General features: G+C 40.0%; 1 protein-coding gene across 2 annotated transcripts in view; it reads left to right on the forward strand.

Moving 5' to 3' along the window:
* The first annotated feature begins 21 nt into the window (after positions 1-21).
* ALG14 (ALG14 UDP-N-acetylglucosaminyltransferase subunit) overlaps positions 22-25,878 on the forward strand; it is a 307,938-nt gene continuing 282,081 nt past the window's right edge. Inside the window, exons 1-3 of one of the 2 annotated variants that reach the window (XM_065518529.1) lie at positions 22-332; positions 13,163-13,294; positions 14,530-14,671. In XM_065518529.1, coding sequence (XP_065374601.1) covers positions 14,664-14,671 — 8 coding nt within the window. In that variant the 5' untranslated portion in view covers positions 22-332; positions 13,163-13,294; positions 14,530-14,663. The remainder of the gene's footprint in view (positions 333-13,162; positions 13,295-14,529; positions 14,672-25,878) is intronic. The other variant, XM_074001144.1, reaches the window with a different exon arrangement.

The following is a 25,878-nucleotide window of genomic DNA, read 5'->3' on the forward strand; positions in this document are numbered from 1 at the left end:
GACTGGGCGGGCTGGACCCTTAGAAGTTCCGCCCGGAAGCTCTTGCTCATTAACTACAGACGCGAAGCTCAGACCCTCGGTTTGGAGATTTTCTTGGAGGTCGAGGCCCGGCGCCTCTGTCTGCACCCGAGGCGACCGCCCAGCTTACCCCCGGCTCTTCTGAGCACAGGGAAGCCTCCCAGCAAAGCCTGAAACCCTCTAAGTTTAGCTGCAGGCTTCGAACCCCGACCGTCCCCGCCCAGCCTTGGGCTGCTGAGGTGGGGATGAACTGGGCGAAGGACACTTGGGAGTTAGGAAGAAACAAACAAGCAGGGAAGTGACCGAGAGACGAGGTGAGACCTTGCCCTGCTCAGGTTTGAACTGAGTGTTGGAGATAACCACAGTTAACAAAATAAAATTCTTCGCCCCCGTGGAGCTGTTAGCAACCCTGGTGTCTGGGAAGCCCGGAAGAGGCCCGGGTTAGTAACAACCTCCAGGATGCCCTCCGAACTGGTACTGGCGCCGGGACTCTAGACAAGGTCCGGATTCCCGAGCCCTTCCCCTTACGGGTGCAAAAAGGGAGGGTCAGGACCTGCCAGTCCTGGCTTCGGGATGTTGACTTGACGGACCAGGACTCATGGAAAGTGTGCGCCAAAGTCCTGGGAGCAAAGTGTGCTAAGGCTCCTCGTTTGTCTCCTGCCTTCACAGGGGACAGCCCTGCTGCAGGTGGCCAGTGGGAATCCTTGGCTGTTGGGGTATGACCCAAGGGTGTAAACACTAGCTTTGCAGTGTTTTCGATTTCGTGATATTCGATGCATACAATACAATGTGACTCTTGAAGCTTAATGAAATTATCATTCTTGAGTCCAGCACCTAAATTTTAAAATGTGAGCAATATCAATAGGGTAACAGAATAAGCAATCTATTCTGTTTTGATTATAGTGAACAAGATTACAATACTTATCTGCAGTAGGTCTGTCTCTCGGATGTTTGCCTGGTCTTTGCTTTTCCAGTAACAATTTAAAATTTGGCAGCCCCCAAAAGCAGCTGGTCTTGCTCATGGAGTTCTCACAACTTTTGTTTGTATGAGAAATCACATTTCATGAGATAAATATGGGAATTTAGGTCGTTATGCAGTGACTCCTGTCACTGACCTACAGAAGTCAGAACAAAGTTAGCTGATTTTAAGACCCTGCATCCACTCACCATGACCATTCCCGCTATTGGTAAAAAAGGAATCTGATAAAGGAAAAGATACTGGCTTCCCGGAACAGAAAGGAAACCGAACAAGATGGACTGCAGGGAAAATGCTTTTCAGAAGATGCCATGGGATTTCAGTGACCCCGAGTAATTAGGAGCACATAATTGGGAAGATGAAGGCTTATTTAAACTCAGTTATCTCTGATATGGCCAACTGGCTTAAAGAAAAAAAAAAAAAAAAAAAAAAAAACTCCTTTATTTCCAAAATAACAGACGTTCCAGCAGTTCAGTAGGTTCAAATTAACTGCTAAAGAGATTGAACAAAAGAATACATTTTTAATTTAAAATATCACTGTTATTTTAATTCAAAATCCAGTGTTACGATTAAAAGTCAAACAATTTGGGTTTTGACTTATTTATTGAAAATAATCTATAAAATAGGCCGGGTGCAGTGGCTCACGCCTGTAATACCAGCACTTTGGGAGGCCGAGGAGGGTGAATCACATAAGGTCAGGAGTTCGGGACCAGCCTGACCAACATGGTGAAATGCCGTCTCTCCTAAAAATACAAAACTTAGCTGGATGTGGTGGCAGGCACCTATAATCCCAGCTACTCAGGAAGCTGAGGCAGGAGAATCGTTTGAACCCGGGAGGCGGAGGTTGCAGTGAGCCGAGATTACACCTTTGCACCACTCCAGCCTAGGCGACCAAGTGAGACCCTGTCTCAAAAGCAAAAAACAAAACAAAACAAAACAAAAATCTATAAAATATTCAAATAGTTTTTACTTATTTTTAATTTTCCAAATTTACTATATGTGAGATGAGTGAAATAACACGAAGAGCAAAATTACAGCTGTAGGAAGGATTAGGAGGCAATTGCTGAAGCCCGCTGTCAGCAAGAGGTCCGTGAAAATTGATTAAAGAGTACATCAATCTATTATTAAAATTTTCTTGTCAATAGGTTTCTTCTTTGCTCTTCCTTTCTCAGTTGATTTCTTAACCTGCTTTTCATACCTCATTTAGCGTGTTTAAATAAAAAAGAAGTCAATGTGAATGTCTTTTAAATTGACACTATCCTAAGGCACTGAAGTCCCATGAATTAGTTTCTGCACTCTGACATTTGGAAATAATCATCTCAGAGACTGCATAATGTCAGCTTGATATTTCTCGCACTGTGAAAATATCAGCTACATGTCAAATCTCTAAAGTCTACCTTAATGTAATAAGTTTCCTCGTATTCACAGGCTACTGAAAATTCAAAATATTTAAATGTAGGATGAATGTCTACAGTTAGAGCATTGTCTATCTCCATCTCTATCTCTCCCTTCTCATCCTTGTACACACAAAGGTGTATGATTTGCTAGAACAATTATTTTTACAAGCAAATTTTCTAAATAGTTGGTTCCCCAAGACCATAAGGGGGAAAGGTTTAAAACCTTTTGCCTTCAGTTAAAACCAATAACCCAGAAGATAGTTCTTTTTATTTTGGGGGGAAACAGTTCTACTCACTTTCTCATGAGTAGTATGCAGACTTACTCAACTCTAAGTTTGAAATCTTAAGTCAAAACTCACATGAGCATAGAAATGAGAATGCACAATTTCAAGAATATTAGGAGAGTTAAGTGTTATGTCAAAAAACGGTGAGGATCCTAATACTGGAGTGGAGTGTGATAAGAAAAAATATCAAATCAAAACTCAGAAAGGTAAAAGTGCTTTCATGAACCACCAAAACAACCAAAAGAGGACTTAAATGCCAACTTCCTAAATAAATCTGAACTCTAAGAAACTGTGCTACTGGTTCTGTCTAAAGAGTTTCTGCAATCGCATACTCATTTCACAAAATGTTCTTAGATACTCACTGATTGTTGGCCGGGCTCTGCAGGCTGAGTGTGGAGAGGAGGAGAGTTAAGAGATGAAAACAAGTCCATGTTTCCAGTGACTACAGCCTTTGGTCTAGACAAGTAAACACAATATGCAACAATTACAAGTTCTTTCACCAAGCTGAGGGTACAAGAATTATCACATTTCCTTAGCAGTGTGAAGTTCAATATTATGGTATAGGTTAAAGTAACAGAGTAGGAGTAGCATATACCTCCCACAATTTCCCAGAGGAGAAATAATTTGGAAATGCTCAGGAACACAATAGCCCTCCAAAAGTACACAAAGTCTGGGATATTAACTGGTCATAGTTGTTTTGTTTTGTTACAGTATACAGATCATAAATTTATTTTTCATCATGATAAAAGAAAAGCAAATAAAATATATGAGAATTTGCTACTGGCTCTGTGATCGTACCATTGTGTGGAAAGATCTGCCTCCATCATGTCCAAGTAATCTGTACTCCCTCCAAAATATTGGCTGCACTCTGCCATGCTTGATTTCTATGTGTGAATGATATCAAGACAGTTCCAGCTTGCTTTATGGGAACCCATCCATATGGCCCAAATTTACCAATATAAAAGCTCAATGCCTTCTCAATGTTATAAAAACAAGTCACTGGTATCATTAGGGTTTTTGAGTTTTTCTAGTTAAAATAGTATCCAGTATTTAATTTTGGTGATACTATAAATGGATTCTTTTTATTCATTATATTTTCCCACTGTATTACTAGTGTAGCCAGTTTTTATTATCTAAAAGAGGGTTGAGGATTGTGTGACTTTTTAGATATCCTTTTCTCCAAACTCATAAAGGGACTATCCATGAGTAAACTCTGCCATTTTAGCAAAAGTGATTGCAAATGTAAAGATAGATGTATATCAAGGAACCACAGGTAAAACTCGGAAAATTAGAACTGGATTTCCCTTTTAAAAATTATAGTGGAAGGAGGGAAGAAGGTAGGAAGGGAAACAGAAAGAGAAAAAAAAGAGGTGGGAGGAACGGGAGGGGGGAAAAGGAGGAGAAATACAGAAAGAAAAGGATGATTTTTATGAGGCAAAAGAAGTCATGAGTTAGGAATTTGTCTTTATGTCAGGAAAAAGTAAAAAAGATTGACTTGCCTGCTTCTTAAATAAAGAAGTCTGAAACTTGATTCAATAACAATATGAGATCTGAAATTTGATTCAAAATAATACAGGAGGGGGGAAGAGGCTATAGTGTGAGTGGGGCAGAAGCTGATCATAGGTTAATGATTGGTGGGGTAGAGTGATGGGTACATGAAGATTCAGTATTTCATTCCCTCTACATTTGCGTATTTCATATTATTTTTAATAAATGTTAATTTTTAAAATGTGTTCAGTAGATAATACGTCAGGATATTTGAGTTTTGCATAATGCTTAACTAAGGGAAAAAGGACAAAAATAAATCAGGAAAATAGGAGGGAAGGAAAAGGAAAAACCAGAGCCAAATGGAGTGAATAGAGTTGGTGGATGATATTAAGAGACAGAAGATGACAGGTTCTAAAGTGATGTGTTTAACAGATGTATGATTTAGGATTAGTTCGGGTGTAAAAAGCACAGAGCCTAACAGTGCAGTGGCTTTAACAAGATACAATTGGTTTTCTCTTAAACGTTCAAGTCTGGAGGTAGGCAGAGCTTTGGTGCTCTCCAGTGTCAGGATACAAGTTCCATCTATTTTGTGGCTCTGCTCTGCACAGATTTGATTCCCATGGTCATGCTGTGGTCCACGGTGGCTTTTGGAGCTCCAGCCACCAGTCAGAAGAACGGGATTCAGTCCAATTTCATTGGCTAGAACTCAGTCCCCATGACTGCTGCCAGTTAAAAGGGAGCTTGAAAATGTTGGTTTTAATCTGAGAGGCCCTGTACTCATCAAGATGAGTTTGGGTCAGACGGATAGCTTGCAAATTTTTTTTTCCATTCTGTAGGTTGTCTCTTCACTCTGTTGATTGCTTCCTTTGCTGTGCAGAAGCTTTTAGTTTGATGTAATCTCATTTGTCTATTGTTTTTGTTGCCTCTGCTTTTGAGGTCTCACCCAAAAACTCTTTGCCTAGACCAATGTCCTGATGCATTTCCCCTATGTTTTCTTCTAGTAGTTTCATAGTTTCTAGTCTTAAATTTAAGTCTTTAATCTATTTTGAATTGATTTTTGTATATGGTGAAAGATAGGTATCTAGTTTGTCTCCACTAGAATTTAAACTTCCATTAAACTTCCAGGGGCCTTATCGTGCTTGTTCACCTCTGTATCTAGATTTTAGGAATCTAAAACAGTGCCTGGCAGATTAGGAATTCAATACATATTTATTGATACAAATAAACTCATCATAAAGTTCATAAATTCTTGATAAAATAACTTAGACTTATCAAGCACCTACCATATGCTAGTCATTTTATAAAATTTCAGGCATTTTTATGAGTGAATGAGACAGTCACTGCCCTCCAGACACTTGGAATCTAATCCCAGAGGAGCACCAGCATTTCCTGGGATGAAGTGATGAAGGTCCTGCCAAAGAAGTAAAAGACCATTGGAGAAGGCCTAGGATGCCTGGTTTGGCCATTGTGATAGAGTTTCCCCATCATAGGGTTAGGGGAGGAGGAAGAAAGCTTAAGGAAATGTGTCTGGAAAGATAGATCTCTGACTTTATTCTTCAACAAGCATTCATTGAGCACCTTACTATGTGCCAAGTATTGCACCAGGTCCCAGGGAAACTGGTTTGCAACAGGAATCTCTTAGAAGTTGTAGTGTAGTGGGAGGGACAGGTCTTAAAAGATCATACATGTGGTCATCTGCAGCCTGCAGAAATCATGGAAGTAGATGATTGCCGGTCTGAATTCACAAGAATTTCACAATGACGGTGATGTACTTCCTGGCAATGAAACAAAGAAGCACTCTTTTGCTGGTGTTTCTAACACAATCTGGATCAAAACAATAACCCCTTTGTGGGAGTGTTGCTGCATTTCCCTGTTGTTTTTCACTTTTTAATATTATTTCCTTCTGTTTTTAGTTGGGGAAAGAAGTCAAAATAGAGAAAATCTCCCTTGTAGCACAATTGCCACCTGCTAATACCACATTGGCTTTTGTTTCTGTCTGTCTGCCTCTCTCTCTTTCTCTGTCTCTTTGCCTTAGTGATATAAAAGCTATCTAAGAATAAAAGGTTAGGCTATAATACTTTGTCATTTGTTGTTTTAGGTAAAATCTTTGTATATTTATGTGATTCTCATTGCCGTTCAAAACATTAATTAGCCAGAAATTTTTTCACCGATAGCTTCATTAGTTTCAAAATGAACATTATACTTCCAGATGAAACACAGCCAGAGCTTCTACTATTGGGATCATATTACCACATACTTTGTCATTACCTCTTTCCCCTTTTTCCTAATTCCTTACTTCTCCCCTTGGTGAACTCTTATTCATTCTTGAGATCTGAATCCCACTCCTCCTATACTTCCCCATCACTTATCATATGGAACTGTATTTGCTTATATGTCTATAATCCCAGTAGATTATGACTTTCATGAGATGAGGGTGCATTTCTATGTCATCTTTGGTGGTATTGTGTCCCTAATTGGTGGGTTCTTGGTCTGGCTGACTTCAAAAATGAAGCCGGAGGCCCTCATGGTGAGTGTTACAGTTCTTAAAGATGGTGTTTCTGGAGTTTGTTCCTTCAGACATTCAGCTGTGTCTGGAGCTTCTTCCTTCTGGTGGGTTCGTGGTCTCGCTGACAGGAGTGAAGCTGCAGACCTTTGCAGTGAGTGGTACAGCTCTTAAAAGGCAGCACAGCTGGAGTTGTTTGTTCTTCCCAGTGGGTTCGTGGTCTTAATGGCTTCAGGGGTGAAGCTGCACACCTTTGCGGTGAGTGTTACAGCTTTTTTTTTTTTTTTTTTTTGAGACGGAGTCTGGCTCTGTCGCCCGGGCTGGAGTGCAGTGGCCGGATCTCAGCTCACTGCAATCTCCGCCCCCCGGGTTTACGCCATTCTCCTGCCTCAGCCTCCCGAGTAGCTGGGACTACAGGCGCCCGCCGCCTCGCCCGGCTAGTTTGTTTGTATTTTTTTAGTAGAGACGGGGTTTCACCGTGTTCGCCAGGATGGTCTCGATCTCCTGACCTCGTGATCCGCCCGTCTCGGCCTCCCAAAGTGCTGGGATTACAGGCTTGAGCCACCGCGCCCGGTGAGTGGGCTTTTAAAGGCAGCAAGATTTATTGAAAAGAGCTAAAGAACAAGGCTTCCACAATGCGGAAGGGACCCCCAGGGGGTTGCCGCTGGTTAGCGCAGGCAGCCTGCTTTTATTCCTTTATCTGAGCCCACCCACATCCTGCTGATTGGTCCATTTTACAGAGAGCTGATTGGTCTATTTTACAGAGAGCCAATTGGTCCGTTTTGACAGAGTGCTGACTGGTGCGTTTACAGTCCTTGAGCTAGACACAGAGTGCTAGACGGAAAAGTTCTCCCAGTCCCCACTAGGTTAGCTAGACACAGAGTACCAAGTGGTGTATTTACAAACCCTGAGCTAGACACAGAGTGCTGATTGGTGTATTTACGATCCTCTGGCTAGATACAAAAGTTCTCCAAATTCCCATCTGGCTCAGGAGCCCAGTTGGCTTCACCTAATGGATCCTGCACAGGGGCTGCAGGCAGAGCTGCCCACCAGTCCTGAGCCGCGCCTGCGCTCCTCAGCCCTTGGGCTGTCCATGGGACTGGGCGCCACGGAGCAGGAGGCTCAGGACCCCGGGAGCCCACTGCACGGGGGAGCTGAGATGTGGCTGGCTGCAGGTCCCAAGCCCTGCCCCCGCGGGGAGGCAGCTAAGGCCCAGCGAGAATTCGAGTGCAGCGCAGGCGGGCCAGCACTGCTGGGGGACCCGGCGCAACCTCCGCAGCTGCTGGCCCGGGTGCCAAGCCCCTCACTGCCCTGGGCCTGCGGCTCAGTGTACGGGCCCGCGGAGCCTGCAATCACGCTTCCCGGACCTCGCGCTGGCCTGGACACACGCGACCCCGGTTCCTGCCCGCGCCTCTCCCTCCACACCTCCCCAGCGAGCAGAGGGAATGGGCTCCAGCCTCGGCCAGCCCAGAGAGGGGCTCTCACAGTGCAGTGGTGGGCTGAAGGTCTCCTCAAGCCCCGCCAGAGTGGATACTGAAGCCCAGGAGGCGCCTAGAGTGAGGGCTGCTAGCACCTTGTCACCTCTCAGTATCTCCAACTCTTAGCACAGGGCCTGGCATGTAAAAGACATTGAATATTTGTGGAATGAGTCAAGAATGAATGAATGCACGGTTATAGTGTGTAAGTAAATATGTTATGGTTCACTTTTCTTATTACCTCCACTCTGATGTCTACCAGATTTTGTTAGATCTTGAACATGTTGACACACATCAGTGTTAAGCAGGTAGATTAATATTGATGTCTTTACTTGATTCACATTGACAGTAGTGAAGAAAATACAAATGGGCAATTGAAACAATGGATTAATCCTAACGAAACCCCACAGTTTCATACAGGAGCCGAAAAGAGGAGTGCATGCCACCTTTACAGTAACTTTTCACATTTGACTAATAGTTGCTCACAGTTACTACTTCACTTGATTGTATTATGCGCAAATAAAAATGGCTTTTAAAGTAATTTAAAGCTACTATACAATATAAACTTTTGAAATTACTGGGTTGAGTCTGGAAGTCATGTGGTAGGTAAATCTATACAGTATTTATGTTCCAAACTGAAATGAGATACCCCATGGTACCTGATCCAGGCTAGCTAGAAATCTATCGTATTTCCACCTGAATAAGTGAGTAGGGTATAATGTTTTGTTACTATACAAGTTACTATTAATCACTTTTAAAATAACTAAGTCACTCATAGATAGGCAAGTGATGTGTAACAATATAACCATAGTAATTAAAATTAAGAAGAGGCATTTAGATATCTAACTCTATAGGTCATGATCTCTTAAGAAGCTTCTTTTTCTTTTGTATTTTTTTTAATTTTTCTGATGCTTCTCCTTTTATTTTTCTGATGCTTCAATATGTTGTTGACCATGGCTTAAATTAACAGATCAGATTATGTTGAAGGGGGTAGGGGATTCACTGGAGAGGGATCCAAGGGAAATTTTTATTGTTGATTAAAATGCTCTATTTCTTAATTGAGGTAGTAGTTACATGAGTTTAAGCCATTTAACTGTACCTTTAAGAGCTGTGCATTTTATTTTATGTACATCTCGATTTTTTAAAGTATTGGGGGAAAATAGACAGGTAAGCAAGTTCATATTTTCACAAGATTCCCGTTTTTTTCTGAATTTGAGCTGAGTATGCTCTCAGCTTAAAAACTAAAGGGAATTTATTCTTTTAAAAAATATGTAAGCTTTGCTACTGCTTGATTTTTATGTTATAACAACAAATCTTGGCAAGAAAAAAATACAGGTTTCAAGTGTCTTCAATTGGCACCAATCTGTCTCTGTGAATGAAATGATAGTAGAATTGAAGAAAACCAGATCTTCACTTAGGGAAAATTGTTTTTAGCCTAAAAGTTCAGCCTACCATTGTCTGTTAATATTAACCAAAAGAAAAAAAAAAATGATCGATTCAAGTACACCTTATTTTACACAGACTGTTATTCAAAAAAAAATTTTTTTTTGAGACCAAGTCTCGCTGTCACCAAGTGGTACGATCTGAGCTCACTGCAATCTCCACCTCCTGGGTTCAAGCGATTCTCTTGCCTCAGCCTCCTGAGTAGCTGGGACTACAGGCATGAGCCACCACACCTGGCTAATTTTTTGTATTTTTAGTAGAGACAGGGTTTCACAAAGTTGGCCAGGTTGGTCTTGAACTCCTGACCTCAAATGATCTGCCCACATCAGTCTTCCAAAGTGCTGGGATTACAGACATGAGCCACTGCAGCCAGCCGTTATTCAAATAATTTTTAATGCATTAAATGAACTCACTATTTCAAATAATTTTATAATGATATTTATTTTTGGCTAAGTCAGGTACCTGTAGTGATATGGGCAGTCTAGTATTCTTTATATATCACTTTTTATTTTATTATTATTATTTGTAGAAACAGGGTCTTGCTATGTTGTCCAGGCTGGTCTAAAACTCCTGACCTCAAATGATCCTTCTGCCTCAGCATCCCAAATTGCTGGGATTACAGGTGTGAGCCACCATGCCCAGACTGTATATCACTTTTTAGATGCATTATATATATATATATATAAACATCTCTGAAATCAAGAAGCTCCATACCATCAATGGCATCTTGCCTTGGCATTAGCCAGGCAGCAGACAAGAGGGCTTGCACATGCATTATTTTGTCATTTCCTTGATGACTTGATTTCTGAGATCATGAAATCTTACAGAATGACAAAATGACTATTAACATCTTGGAAAGAAGTCCTGGAGGTATTAGTGGAGTTTTGGGGGGAATTGTTTGTTTGTTTGTTTGTTTCTTAAGTAATGCAGTTTCACCAATGCTGTCAAAGAAACAAAGGATAATACATATGGAAGAATATAGACACAAATGCCTCTGAGTTGAAATGTGGTTCACAGACATGGAATGTTAACAAGTTTTGGGAATACTGTAGCCAAGTTTTGACTGATATCTTCATTTCTATGTATGAATAATACTGATATTTGATCATATACATCTAACTAAATCTAAAAGAGCTTTTTCAAGAAGTATAAAATAAAAATTTCAAGCAATAAATAAGCCAGAGTATAATTGGCAGCTATTTTCTTTTGTAGAGCTACATAAAATAGTGGCCCATCTCACAATTGGTGGCACCTTAGATTCTATGAAAACTGATCTTTATCAGTTGGCTTTGTGTCTGTTGGCTTTTCAGCCAGGGTTATGGTGGAAGAGTAGGGATGAAAGACCTGGAATCAAATAATATCTTTAAATGTATAACAATAACCGTACCATTTATTGAGTAGCTACTATAGGCCAACAGTTATGCTAAGTGCATTATGTACATTGTTGCATGTTATTCTTCCCCAAAACCCCAAAAGGCAGTTATTATTGAACTTTTATTCCTTCAGAGACATTAAATAATATGTCCAAGGTAAAATTGCAAAGCAGAATTTGAACCTAGTTTTGAGTAACCCCCCCTCAAAAAAAAGCTCTTACTTTCTGTTCAGCAACTTCCCTCACCCCACCCCCAACATCCCTAGGAGTTCAAAGTGAAAGCTTAAAGAAGGTGCTGAGAGCTAGAAAGAGATAGAGAGAATGAGAATCCCAGCAACATTCAGTCACTGTTCAGGTTGTTCTCAAAGCCAGCTTTACCTTTGATTTGGTGGTGCAGCTCTTTCTTCAATTATGTAAGATACCTTAGAATCCTAATATCAAAGCATCCTCTTTTTTTACCTTAGCTAGTTCTATTTGGGATTTTATTCCTTGTAACCAAAAGCATACCATTGTAATGTATACCATTTATACATTTTACTAGTAATAATAAAACATTACTTTTCACACACCTCTAACAGCCAGATTTGAGCCTTGCTGTCTCACTTCTTTAAAAGTGCAATGAATGAAGCTGGCTGTTTCAGTTACAAGTCTGTGGCTTTGGAAGCATCTGATTCTCTGTAGATTAAACTATGCCCTAATCAGCACTGGGTAAGAAGCAGTAAAATAAGCACAAAGAACTTAGACCATGAGTCAGCTCAGTTTTCCTGAGCAGCTCTGTTTTAGTGCAAGTTGCTTAACTTTGATGAAAGTTTCCTCCACTGTAAAAAGATGCAAATTACACGATGATTTCTGAGAACCTTTCTGGTTTTTAAAATTCTTTCCTCTCGCACAGATTAAAGTCATCCAGACATTGCATGGGTTACATGTGAGTATATCCAGTGGATTTCATGGCCCATTTCACTCCCAGTTTCTTTGATCATATGTATTGTCGTCTTAATAGAATTCAAATTCAGTATTGTCAAGTGATATGCTTAACAAAATTAAATGAAGACAATGCCATTGTGCTCAGTAGTGAGAATTTCTAAGAACTATGAAATACCTATGGATGAAATAAAAGAATAAACTGATGTTATAAACCTTATCTCCAACTACCTCATGATAGTTTTTATACTATAAGACTTGTGACTGGGGGAAAGGAAAAATCACTAAGTTCTGAAATGGTACAGAGAGTTTCCATTCTCCCTGCAGTTGAAGTCAGATCTTCAAAGCTAGATAATGAGAAGGAAATGGAAATGTTCTTGTTTTTCCTCATGGACTATTGATTTTATTTATTTTTTTCTTTTTTGAGACAGAGTCTTGTTCTGTTGCCCAGGCTGGAGTGCAGTGGCACAATCTAGGCATACTGCAACCTTCAACTTATGGGTTCAAGCAAGTCTCATCTCTCAGCCACCTGAGTAGCTGGGATTACAGGAGTACACCACCATGCCCAACTAATTTTTGTGTTTTTTGTAGTGACAACGTTTTGCCATGTTGGCCAGGCTGGTCTTGAATCCCTGGCCTCAAGTGATCCACCTGCCTTGACCTCCCAAAGTGCTGGGATAACAGGTGTGAGCCACAGCACCCAGCTTGATTTTAACTTTTATTACCAAAATTGAATGTGGGATTGCTTTTGTCACCAAAATCATGACCTTTTAAAAGCCCACCTTAATAAGTAACTTGCAATTATAAAAAAGTTTGCATACTCAATCTTAGCCAATTGATACAGTTTTACAAATCAAAAACTAAACTCCTTAGCCAAAATGTTGACTTGGAAAAACAAAGCATAGGATGCAATTTGGAAATTATTATATTATCGTTTCTCTCAAAAGCACAAATCATTTTTTTTCCAACAAAAGTAGAATTGATTCAATAAAGAGCATTAAAGTTATAATGTATTTGAGGGGATGCAACTCAATATATTTTTATATTTAATGGTGTCATATGATTCACTGAAAGAACCATTTCCAAAGTCAGTAATATTTATGGCTTGGAATTTTTGATAGCTTTGTATTGATTCCTAACCTACTGATACTTAAGCAATTATTCAGGGGTATGATTTCCGTCATGTGTTCATTACTTTGGGTAACATTTTAAGAAAGGGAAAGCAAGGAAAGGAACAAAACTATATTTACTAAATACTAATTATGTCCACTGTTTTCATCCGCAGAATGAATACAGGAATGTCTGTCTGCCTGTCTGTGCATACTCTGTGAAGCAATACACCAGCATTACATGCTGACCCAAGGATAGCCAGTACGCCTTCTGCAAGAGGAAAGTTTGTGTTTCAAAATCCATCAAGGTAAATCTTTGGCTGCCCACACTCATATCCCCAGACATCAGAGAATCTTAGTCATCCACATGTAGTGAGGCCCAGCTACGGTGCTAGTTCCAACAGTACATAAATGGCTGTGACTGCCAGGAGGAAGCTGACTCAGTATGGCTCCCCAGTCGCTAGCAGTGGTGATATTCACAATATTTAACAGTGAATGCAGCTTGAGGCCTGGCCAATCTAACAAACACTAGGTATAAACATCTCTGCTGGCTGGTGCAGTGCACCCTGGCTGAGTGTCAGCCCCAGCAATTGAGTGTCAGCTTGAGCAACCAGTGCAACTTTAGAGTTTACAAATACACTTAAAAGTATATTATCTCATTTAGTCCCCCAAAATTATGTTATGTAGGTATTATTACTTTTCTCAATTTATGGGTGAGAAAATTGAGGCTTACAGAGGTCAAGTAATTTTCCCTAGGTCACACAACTAGTAAGTGGTAGAATTTAGATGAACTATGGCTGACCAGCACAACCAGTTTGCTTTCTTCTGCGGTTTCTCTTCTATTCCCAATGCTAATTATAAAGAGCAGAAACTCTCTAATTTTTTACACTATACTACCTATTCAGAATTCAGAAAATGAAAAGTGACAATTAGGCCAGGTGCAGTGGCTCATGCCTATAATTCCAGCATTTTGGGAGGCTGATGCAGGAGGATCACTTGAGCCCAGGTGTTCAAGACCAGCCTGAGCAACATAGCAAGATCCTGTCTCTACAAAAAAAAAAATTAAAAATACACATACACCTGTGGTCCCAGCTATTCAAGAGGCTGAGGTGCAAGAATGACTTGAGCCCAGAAGGTCAAGATTACAGTGAACTGTAATCATACCACTGCACTCCAGCTTGGCTGACACAGCAAGACCCTGTTTCAAAAAATAAATATTAAAAAAAAGATCTTGATCCAGTACTTCAGCTTTGTGTTATTCAAATCACTCAGTTACAAGTCGTTTCCACTATATGACTTTTTACTTGGCCTGTGGAAATGTTAATGACTGTGCAAAGAAACATGTGAATAAGACACGTTCAATATTATTTTCGTGAGGCTCTTCTTCACTGCTCTCAACTTCTGCTACCATCAGCATGTTAATCTGTATTGAAAAAAAATGAACCAAATAGCTAGCTTCCTGGATAAAATTTATCCTACGAGTTTAATCTTAGTAGGCAAGGCATGAAGTCATTCAGTCTTTTTTTTTTTTTTTTTTTTTGAGATGGAGTCTCGCTCTGTCACCCAGGCTGCAGTGCAGTGGTGTGATCTTGGCTCACTGCAACCTCCACCTCCTGGGCTCAAGCAATTCTCCTGCCTCAGCCTCCTGAGTAGCTGGGACTACAGGTGCACGCCACCATGCCCAGGTAACATTTTGTATTGTTAGTAGAGACGGAGTTTCACTGTGTTAGCCAGGATGGTCTCGATCTCCTGACCTCATGATCCACCCGCCTCGACCTCTCAAAGTTACAGGTGTGAGCCACCGCACCCGGCTGTCATTCAGTCTTTTTAAGGATTAAAAATCCATTTATCTTGGGGAGACGAGACAAAACTCTGATGCATAAAAATTCCAAATAATTTATGTAGAACCTCACCCTCAAGGAGGAAGAATACAATTGCCCACTCCTTGAGTACAGACTTCACATAGTGACTTCCATCCATAAGGACAGTACGAAAAGAGAGTGGGGAAGGAAGAGTAACTTAACAGTGGAGAAACCTGACAAACACTATATTGGCCATGTGATCAAGGTCAACATCGACAGCGATAAGTAATGTTGGCAGTATGTACCCTTGATGTGAGGGGATTAAAGTGATACTTTACTTCTGTGGTCTTCCTCACCCAAACCCACAACCCCAGTTTAATAGTGAGAAAAGCGTCAGACAAATTCCAGTTGAGGTACATTCTACAAAGTACCTGACCAGTACTCCTCCAAGCTATCAAGGTCATCAAAAACAAGAAAAATCAGAGAAACTGTCACAGTCAAGATGAGACCATGAAAAAATAAACTTTGGCACATGAAAATTTTAGAGTTAATTTGAGCAGTGAGCAATTCATGAATCAGGCAGCACCAAACCACATGTGGTTTGGGCTCCATAGAGGGGGTATGAGGAGAACGCTTTTATGAAGTGTTCATAGAAGCAATACAAAGAAAATGTTTGACTGGTTAAAGTGAGACAGTATCCTTCAAGTCTCTAGTTGGCAGTTTCTGATGAGTAAAGTTACTCTGAGATGGGTTTCAAGGTTTGCTTACACAGAAACCCAGAACACAGATCTCTCTCAGCCTCATGGCTTCCCAGAAACCTCTCAGCCTAATGGCTTCCCAGTTACTTTTGTTTTTTTTTTAAACATAACTAAATGTTATGTATCCTGGATGGGATCCTGTAATAAGGAAGGGATATTAGGTAAAAACTAAGAAAACCTGAATACAGTATATATTTTAGTTAATAATAATGTATGAATATTGATTTATTAATTATAACAAATGTATCATATTGATGTTAAGATAATAGGAAGAGAAGTTGGGTGCAAGGTGTATTAGAATTGTCTGTACTGACTGCAACTTTTCTGTAAATCTAAAATTGTTTTGAGATATGACGTTTATTTTTAAAATAATTCACTTAGCATTTTGGCATTTCAATAGTTGATCGTGATATACCAGTCCCTTGGTTAACTCAAAATTCCTAAAGAGACCGATAATAAAAGTGAGGTTGGAAATCCTCAAAGCCACACTTTCTTCTGAGGAAGCCTACCTCCAACATTGTCACTCCCCACCCTCCACCCTCCCCCAAGCCCCCAACCCCCCCACCCCAAACACACACAGCATCCCCTCACAGTATCCTTTCATGGCCAAGGTTCCTGCAAGACAAGTACAGCTGTCCCTCCCTATTCCTGGATGACTGGTTCCAGGACCTTCCTGTGATACCAAACTCCAAGGGTGCTCAAATTCCTGATATAAAATGGCATAGTATTTGCATACAACCCATGTACATCCTCCAATATACTTTAAATCTTCTCTAGATTACTTATAATGCCTAATACAATGTAAATGCTCTGTAAATAGTTGTTATACTGGATTGATTAGGGTATAGTGAAAGAAAAAAAAGCTGTACATGTTCAGCATAGGCACAATTTTTAAAATATTTTCCATCTGAGGTTGGTTGAATACGTGGATGCATAGTACATGGATACTGAGGGCCAACTGCAGTCTCTACTTCACCTCTCACTCACTCTTCAAACCACTGCAGTCATGTGTCTACCCAGCAATGACTCAAAGTCCAAATCCAGTGGATTCTCCTCAGTCTTCATCTTACTTAACCTGAGGAAGATTGAAAGTACTGATCACTCACTACTTTGAAACTTCCAGTTTCCTCACCACAGTCTCCTTGGTTCTTCTTTTATCACTCCTTCTCGTTTACTAATATAGCAAGATACTCACCTTTCACCATTTTTTATTTTTGCCTTTTAAAAGGTGACAGAACTTGAGCTTCTTGTTCAGAAGGGTTATATGAATAAAATTCTAAGTTATGCAAATGTAGGGTGAGTGGCAGCTAGCATAAGAGGATGTTCCCCATGGAATGCCTTCTTCCTCACTGCCAGAGTAATAGATCCAACTTGTTCAATAACAAGTATGTTCCTGGTGGTCTTTGGTTAGAGAGCATTGGCAATTTTTGTCCTATATATAAGTAAAATACTAAACACATTTATATTATTGCTTATGTGATTAAGTGACTTTAAGTAATGTAAAGAATGGGAGGAAGTCACACACATACCTGATAGTTGATCTGTACATTGGCACACAGCCAGTACTTACCAAGTAATTAAACATTGCTTTATGTTGTCTATTATCCTGTCTAATCATTTCAGCATGTTTTTTGATATTACTTACATTATTAGCTATTAAACAGTTACACTAAACAAGAGATTTCTCCAGACAGAAGGAAGATTTTGCCTTACTTGTTTTAAAAGAGAGTTCAAATAGGGGTCTGATTAGATGTAGCTCAGGTGCTGCTCTCTTGCACACATTTGGGAAGCCCGAGCTTATGGATGGCAATTATAGTGTGTATTGCAGGATGCATACAGCACTTCAGACAGTGAGAAGATCAAGATACTGAGCTACTCTATGGAAGCAAGAGCCCACCATTCCTTTCAGAGGGGTTTGCTCTGGTTACATTAACTCTTCCTTTATCTTCTTCTACAACAGTCTACAAACAGATATAGACAGCTTCTCTGTGAAGGAAGTTTTCTGTCAAAATTAGAGAAGGACCAAATTTTACCTCTGGGTTCTTTCAATAAACTGGGAAAGTCTGAATTTTTATAGGCTATCAAGACGGGGTTGTGTTTCTATCCAATTCTGTCTAGATCTTAAAAAAAGGGAGAAACTCCAGGTTGGCATCTGGGTTGTACATGTTATCTGAAAAATCAACGGAAACTTTTTGAATTCAAGTGGAGAGTAGAAGTGGCTGCAAGTAGACTATGAACTCTTTGAGGAGGAACTCTTCTGATATGGTTTGGCTGTGTGTCCCCACCCAAATCTCATGTGGAATTGTAATCCCTGTGTGTCAGGGGAGGCACCTGGTGGGAGGTAATTGGATTACGGGAGCAGACTTCCCCCATGGTGTTCTCATGACAGTGAGTTCTCACAAGATCTGATGGTTTAAAAGTGTGTGGCAGGAGGACTCTTCCAAGATGGCCAAATAGGAATAGCTTTGGTCTGCAGCTCCCAGTGAGACTGACAGAGAAGATGGGTGATTTCTACATTTCCAACTAAGGCACCTGGTTCATCTCATTAAGACTGGTTGGACAGTGGGTGCAGCCCACAGAGTGTGAGCCGAAGCAGGGCAGGGCATTGCCTCACCTGGGAAGCACAAGAGGTCAGGGGATTTCCCTTTCCTAGCCAAGGGAAGCTGTGAGAGAGACTGTACCGGGAGGAACAGTACACTTCTGCCCAAATACAGCACTTTTCCCACAGTCTTCGCAACTAGCAGACCAGGAGATTCCCTCTGAGCCTGGCATAGTGGGCCCCATGCCCACGGAACCCAGCAAGCTAAGATCCATTGACTTGAAATTCTCGCTGCTAGTGCAGCAGTCTGAGATCGACCTGGGATGCTGCAGTTTGGTGGGGGGAGGGGCATCTGCCATTGCTGAGGCATGAGTAGGCAGTTTTATGCTTACAGTGTAAACAAAACTGCCAGGAAGCTCGAACTGGGTGGAGCCCACCGCAGTTCAGGAAGGCCGACTGCCTCTCTAGGTTCCACCTCTGTGGGTAGGGCATATCTGAAAAAAAGGCAGCAGCCCCAGTCAGGGACTTAGAGATAAAACCTTCATCCCCCTAGGACAGAGCACCTGGGGGAAAGGGCAGTGGTAGGCACAGTTTCTCCAGACTTAAACATCCCTGACTGACCACTCTGAAGAGAGCAGTGGTTCTCCCAGCATGGCATTCAAGTTCTGATAATGGACAGACTGCCTCCTCAAGTGGGTACCTGACCCCTGCATAGCCTTACTGGGAGATACCTCCCAGTAGGGGCCAATGGACACCTCATACAAGAGAGCTCTGACTAGCATCTGGCAGGTGCCCCCCAGGACAAAGTTTCCAGAGGAAGTATCAGGCAGCAATATTTGCTGTTCTATAGCCTCTGCTGGTGATACCCAGGCAAAGAGCGTCTGGAGTGGACCTCCAGCAAACTCCAACACACCTGCAGCTGAGGGGCCTGACTGTTAGAAGGAAAACTAACAAACAGAAGAAGCATCAACATCAACAAAAAGGACATCCACACGAAAACCCCATCCGTAGATCACCAACATCAAAGACCAAAGGTAGATAAAACCACAAAGATGGGGAGAAACCAGAGCAGAAAGGCTGAAAATTCCAAAAACCAGAACGCCTCTTCTCCTCCAAAGGATCACAACTCCTCGCCAGCAAGGGAACAAAACTGGACAGAGAATGAGTTTGATGAGTTGACAGAAGGAGGCTTCAGAAGGTGGGTAATAAGAAACTTCTCCGAGCTAAAGGAGCATGTTCTAAGCCAACACAAGGAAGCTAAAAACCTTAAAAAAAGATTAGAGGAATGGCGAACTAGAATAACCAGTGTAGAGAAGAACATAAATGACCTGATGGAGCTGAAAAACACAGCACAAGAATTTCGTGAAGCATATAGAAGCTTCAATAGCCTATTCGATCAAGCAGAAGAAAGGATATCAATGATTGAAGTTCAAATTAATGAAATAAAGCAAGAAGACAAGATTAGAGAAAAAAGAGTGAAAAGAAACGAACAAAGTCTCCATGAAATATGGGACTATGTGAAAAGACCAAATCTACATTTGACTGGTGTACCTGAAAGTGACGGGGAGAATGAAACCAAGCTGGAAAACACTCTTCAGGGTAATATCCAGGAGAACTTCCCCAACCTAGCAAGCCAGGCCAACATTCAACTTCAGGAAATACAGAGAACATCACAAAGATATTCCTTGAGAAGAGCAATCCCAAGACACATAATCATCAGATTCACCGAGGTTGAAATGAAGGAAAAAATGTTAAGGGCAGCCAGAGAGAAAGGTCGGGTTACCCACAAAGGGAAGCCCATCAGACTAACAGCAGATTTCTCAGCAGAAACCCAGAAGCCAGAAGACAGTGGGGGCCAATATTCAACATTTTTAAAGAAAAGAATCTTCAACCCAGAATTTCATATCCAGCCAAACTAAGCTTCATAAGTGAAGGAGAAATAAAATCCTTTACAGACAAGCAAATGATGACAGATTTTATCACCACCAGGCCTGCCTTACAGGAGCTCCTGAAGGAAGCACTAAACATGGAAAGGAACAACCAGTAACAGCCACTGCAAAAATGTGCCAAATTGTAAAGACCATCGATTCTAGGAAGAAACTGCATCAATTAACAGGCAAAATAACTAGCTAGCATCATAATGACAGGATCAAATTCACACATAACAATATTAACCTTAAATGTAAATAGGCTAAATGCCCCAATTAAAAGACACAGACTAGCAAGTTGGATAAAGAGTCAAGTCCCATCAGTGTGCTGTATTCACGAGACCCACCTCACATGCAAAGACACACATACACTCAAAATAAAGGGATGGAGGAAGATCTACCAAGCAAATGGAAAGCAAAAAAAAGCAGAGGTTGCAATCCTAGTCTCTGATAAAACGGACTTTAAACCAGCAAAGATCAAAAGAGACAAAGAAGGCCATTACATAATGGTAAAGGGATCAATTCAACAAGAAGAGCTAACTATTCTAAATGTATATGCACCCAATACAGGAGCACCTAGATTTATAAAGCAAGTTCTTAGAGACCTACAAGGGACTTAGACTCCCACACAATAATGGGAGACTTTAAAACCCCACTGTCAAAGACAGATCAACAAGACAGAAAATTGACAAGGATATACAGGACTTGAACTCAGCTCTAGACCAAGCAGACCTAATAGACATCTACAGAACTCTCCAGCCCAAATGAAAAGAAAATACATTATTCTCAACACCACATTGTACTTCTTCTAAAATTGAGCACATAATTGGAAGTAAAACACTCCTCAGCAAATGTAAAAGAACAGAAATCGTAACAAACTATCTCTCAGACAACAGTGCAATCAAATTAGAACTCAGGATTAAGAAACTCACTCAAAACCACTCAACTATGTGGAAACTGAACAACCTGCTCCTGAATGACTACTGGGTACATAACAAAATGAAGGAAGAAATAAATATGTTATTTAAAACCAATGATAACTAAGACACAACATACCAGAATCTCTGGGACACATTTAAAGCAGTGTGTAAAGGGAAATTTATAGCACTTGATGCCCTCAAGAGAAAGCAGAAAAGATCTAAAATCAATACCCTAATATCACAATTAAAAGAACTAGAGAAGCAAGAATAAACACATTCAAAAGCTAGCAGAAGACAAGAAATAACTAAGATGAGAGCAGAACTGTAGGACCTAGATACACAAAAAAAAACCCTTTAAAAAAATCAATGAATCAAGGAGATGGTTTTTTGAAAAGATCAACAAAATAGATAGACTGCTAGCAAGACTAATAAAGAAGAAAAGAGAGAAGAATCAAATAGGCAGAATAAAAAATGATAAAGGGGATATCACCACCAATCCCACAGAAATACAAACTACCATCAGAGAATACTATAAACACCTCTACGCACATAAATTAGAAAATCTAGAAGAAATGGACAAATTCCTGGACACATACACCCTCCCAAGACTAAACCAGGAAGAAGTCAAATCTCTGAATAAACCAGTAACAGGTTCTGAAATTAAGGCAATAATTAATAGCCTACTAACAAAAAAAAGTCCAGGACCAGATGGATTCGCGGCCGAATTCTACCTGAGGTACAAAGAGGAGTTTGTACCATTCCTTCTGAAGCTATTCCATTCAATAGAAAAAGAAGGAATCCTCTCTAACTCATTTTATGAGGCCAGCATTATCCTGATACCAAAGCCTGGCAGAGACACAACAAAAAAAGAGAATTATAGGCCAACATCCCCGATGAACATTGATGGGAAAATCCTCAATAAAATGCTGGCAAACTGAATCCAGCAGCACATCAAAAAGCTTATCCACCACGATTAAGTCGGCTTCATCCCTGGGATGCAAGGCTGGTTCAACGTATGCAAATCAATAAACGTAATCCATCACATTAACAGAACCAATGACAAAACCACATGATTATCTCAATAGATGTGGAAAACACCTTTGACAAAATTCAACAGTCCTTCATGCTAAAAACTCTGAATAAACTAGGTATTGATGGACTGCATCTCAAAATAATAAGAACTATTTATGACAAACCCACAGCCAATGTCATACTGAATGGGCAAAAACTGGAAACATTCCCTGTGAAAACTGGCACAAGACAAGGATGCCCTCTCTCACCACTCCTATTCAACATAGTGTTGGAAGTTCTGGTCAGGGCAATCAGGCAAGAGAAAGAAATAAAGGGTATTCAAATAGAAAAAGAGGAAGTAAAACTGTCCCTGTTTGCAGATGACATGATTGTATATTTAGAAAACCCCATCATCTCAGCCCCAAATCTCCTTAAACTGATAAGCAACTTTAGCAGAGTCTCAGGATACAAAATCAATGTGCAAAAATCACAAGCATTCCTACACACCAATAACAGACAGAAAGCCAAATAATGAATGAACTCCCATTCATAATAGCTTCAAAGAGAATAAAATACCTAGGAATCCAACTTACAAGGGATGTGAAGAACTCTTCAAGGAGAACTACAAACCACTGCTCAACGAAATAAAAGAGGACACAAACAAATGGAAGAACATTCCATGCTCATAGATAGGAAGAATCAATATCATGAAAATGCTATACTACTCAAAGTAATTTATAGATTCAATGCCATCCCCATCAAGCTATCAATGACTTTCTTCACAGAATTGGAAAAAACTACTTTAAATTTCATATGGAACCAAAAAAAAGCCCACATAGCCAAGGCAATCCTAAGCCAAAAGAACAAAGCTGGAGGCATCAAGCTACCTGACTTCAAACTATAATACAAGGCTACAGTAACCAAAACAGCATGGTACTGGTACCAAAACAGAGATATAGACCAATGGAACAAAACAGAGGCCTCAGAAATAACACCACACATCTACAACCATCTGATCTTTGACAAACCTGACAAAAACAAGAAATGGGGAAACGATTCCCTATTTAATAAATGGTGCTGGGAAAACTGGCTAGCCATATGTAGAAAGCTGAAACTAGATCCCTTCCTTACACCTTATACAAAAATTAACTCAAGATGGATTAAAGATTTAAATGTAAGACTTAAAATCGTAAAAACCCTAGAAGAAAACCTAGGCAGTACCATTCAGGACATAGGCATGGGCAAAGAGTTCATGGCTAAAACACTAAAAGCAATGGCAACAAAAGCCAAAATAGACAAATGGAATCTAATTAAACTAAAGTTTGCACAGCAAAAGAAACTATCAGCAGAGTTAACAGGCAACTTACAGAATGGGAGAAAATTTTTGCAATCTGTCCATCTGACAAAGGGTTAATATCCAGAATCTACAGAGAATGTAATCAAATTTACAAGAATAAAACAACGCCATCAAAAAGTGAGCAAAGGACATGAACAGACACTTCTCAAAAGGAGACATTTATGCAGCCAACAGACTCATGAAAAAATGCTCATCATCACTTGTCATTAGCAAAATGCAAATCAAAACCACAATGAGATACCATCTCACGCCAGTTAGAATGGTGATCATTAAAAAGTCAGGAAACAACAGGTGCTGGAGAGGATGTGGAGAAATAGGAACACTTTTACACGTTGCAGGGAGTGTAAATTAGTTCAACCATTGTGGAAGACATTGTGGTCATTCCTCAAGGATCTAGAACTAGAAATGCCATTTGACCCAGCAATCCCATTACTGGGTATATACCCAAAGGATTATAAATCATGCTGCTATAAAGACACATGCACACGTATGTTTATTGTAGCACTATTCACAATAGCAAAGACTTGGAACCACCCCAAATGTCCATCAGTAATAGACTGGATAAAGAAAATGTGGCACATATACACCATGGAATACTATGCAGCCTAAAAAAAAGGATGAGTTCATGTCCTTTGCAGGGACATGAAGCTGGAAACCATCATTCTCAGCAAATTATCAGAGGACAGAAAACCAAACACTACATGTTTTCACTCATAAGAGGGAGCTGAACAATGAGAACACATGGACACAGGGAGGGGAACATCGCACACTGGAGACTGTCAGGGGTGGTGGGCTGGGGAAGGGATAGCATTAGGAGAAATATCTAATGTAAACAATGAGTTGATGGGTGCAGCAAACCAACGTGGCACATGTATACTTATGTAACAAACCGGTACATTGTGCACATGTACCCCAGAACTTAAAGTATAATTTTTAAAAAGTGCATGGCAGTTCCCCCCTCACTCTCTCTCTCTCCCACTCCTCCATGGTATGACGTGCCAGCTTCCCCTTTGCCTTCTGCCATGATTGTAAGTCACCTGAGGCCTCCTAGCCATGCTTCCTGTACAGCCTGTGGAACTGTGAGTCAGTCAAACCTCTTTTCTTCATAAATTACTCGGTCTCAGGTCGTTCTTTATAGCAGTTTGAGAATGGACGAATACATGTTCTTTACAATCCTTGCTATTCAAATTCTAGTCCAAGGTCCAACAGCATCGGCATCCCCTGGCAGTGTATTACACACACAGATTTCCAGGATCAACCACAGACCTACTGAATGAGAACCTACATTGAATAAACTCCTCAATGCACATTGAGAAGCACTGCAAGTCTGTCACTGCACCTTACTCACTTAATGGAGAGTAAGGAGATGGAGAGATGGAGAGAAAGGACAGAAGTAAGGAGAGAGAAGAAAGGAGGCAATCTTATTTTAAAAACTCTTACATTATAGTTGTAAATAAGTATTTTAAGTGTTATTATTTTAGTAAATAAGTACTGATTTTAACAAGTAGTCTGAGACTTCATAAACCAGAAAATATTTTAAAATAAAAATTTAAAAATTTTATGTAGTACATGATATGTTCCTTTTCTATTCATTTGTTCTTCAATATATCATTGTCCCAAAATTTCTCCCAACCAATTTTGTAACCTAAGTACTAGTATGGATAAAGTAGCATATAAAATTATTCTTTCTTTTATTACTTAAGTTGACATAAAAATCCTGTCAGCTTTGACCTAAAGATAAGAGCATTCATATTTTCTCTTGACTAGCTACTCAGCACTGCAGTGTTTACATATTGTTTTCCTTTTATTTATGTTTTCAGGGTGTTTCTGTTATCATTGTTGTTGTTTCTAATATTCTCTACCAGAGCTGAGTGCTAACTTTAATTCATTTTATTTGGTAGGAAATAAGTTGTCAAAAATCAAACTGTGTTAAGTCAATATCCAACTTTATAATTTGAGCTCCCTCAAAGTTGTAAAAAAAAAAAAATTTAAGAATCCTCCAAAACTTTTTCAACCTTAGGTAAGCTTAAAGAAAAACTAGAGGTCAGAATTATATGTGATAATGAACCTTGTGAAGAAATAATCTGGTTGATGTAAGTACTTTGGGAATTCTAAGTACTGGGTTGGCCCTTATCCTTATTAGCAAATATAAGTGAATGTTTGTAGTGCTCACACACTTGTGGCCTCAAAAACACAATAAACAAAGAGCACAAACCTGGAAGGGTAGAGACCTTCCTTAAATTCAATTGAAGTTCTCCTTAATGTTTGCTGAAGAGCAAGAATTTCTCCAAGTTATTCAACTATTATCTACTCATTATTACTTGCAAGAAATCAAAAATTATGTGAGGACTGAACAGCTTATAGAACATATTTGTCATAGAAAATTCTATTTTTCATTGAAACTGTTGAATATTTTTATTTAAATACATATTATGTATTTAATCTTAATCTAGACACTTTTTAATATATAAATTGTTCAGCATTCTAAAAATGAATTCATCTGCTTTGTACAAATTACCCTGCCACAATATTTGGTGTGAAGGGTCTCATTAGTTAGGCTTTGGGCTTAGCTTTCCA

The sequence above is a fragment of the Macaca fascicularis genome, chromosome 1 (assembly GCF_037993035.2).
Source record: "Macaca fascicularis isolate 582-1 chromosome 1, T2T-MFA8v1.1".
Lineage (NCBI taxonomy): Eukaryota > Metazoa > Chordata > Mammalia > Primates > Cercopithecidae > Macaca > Macaca fascicularis.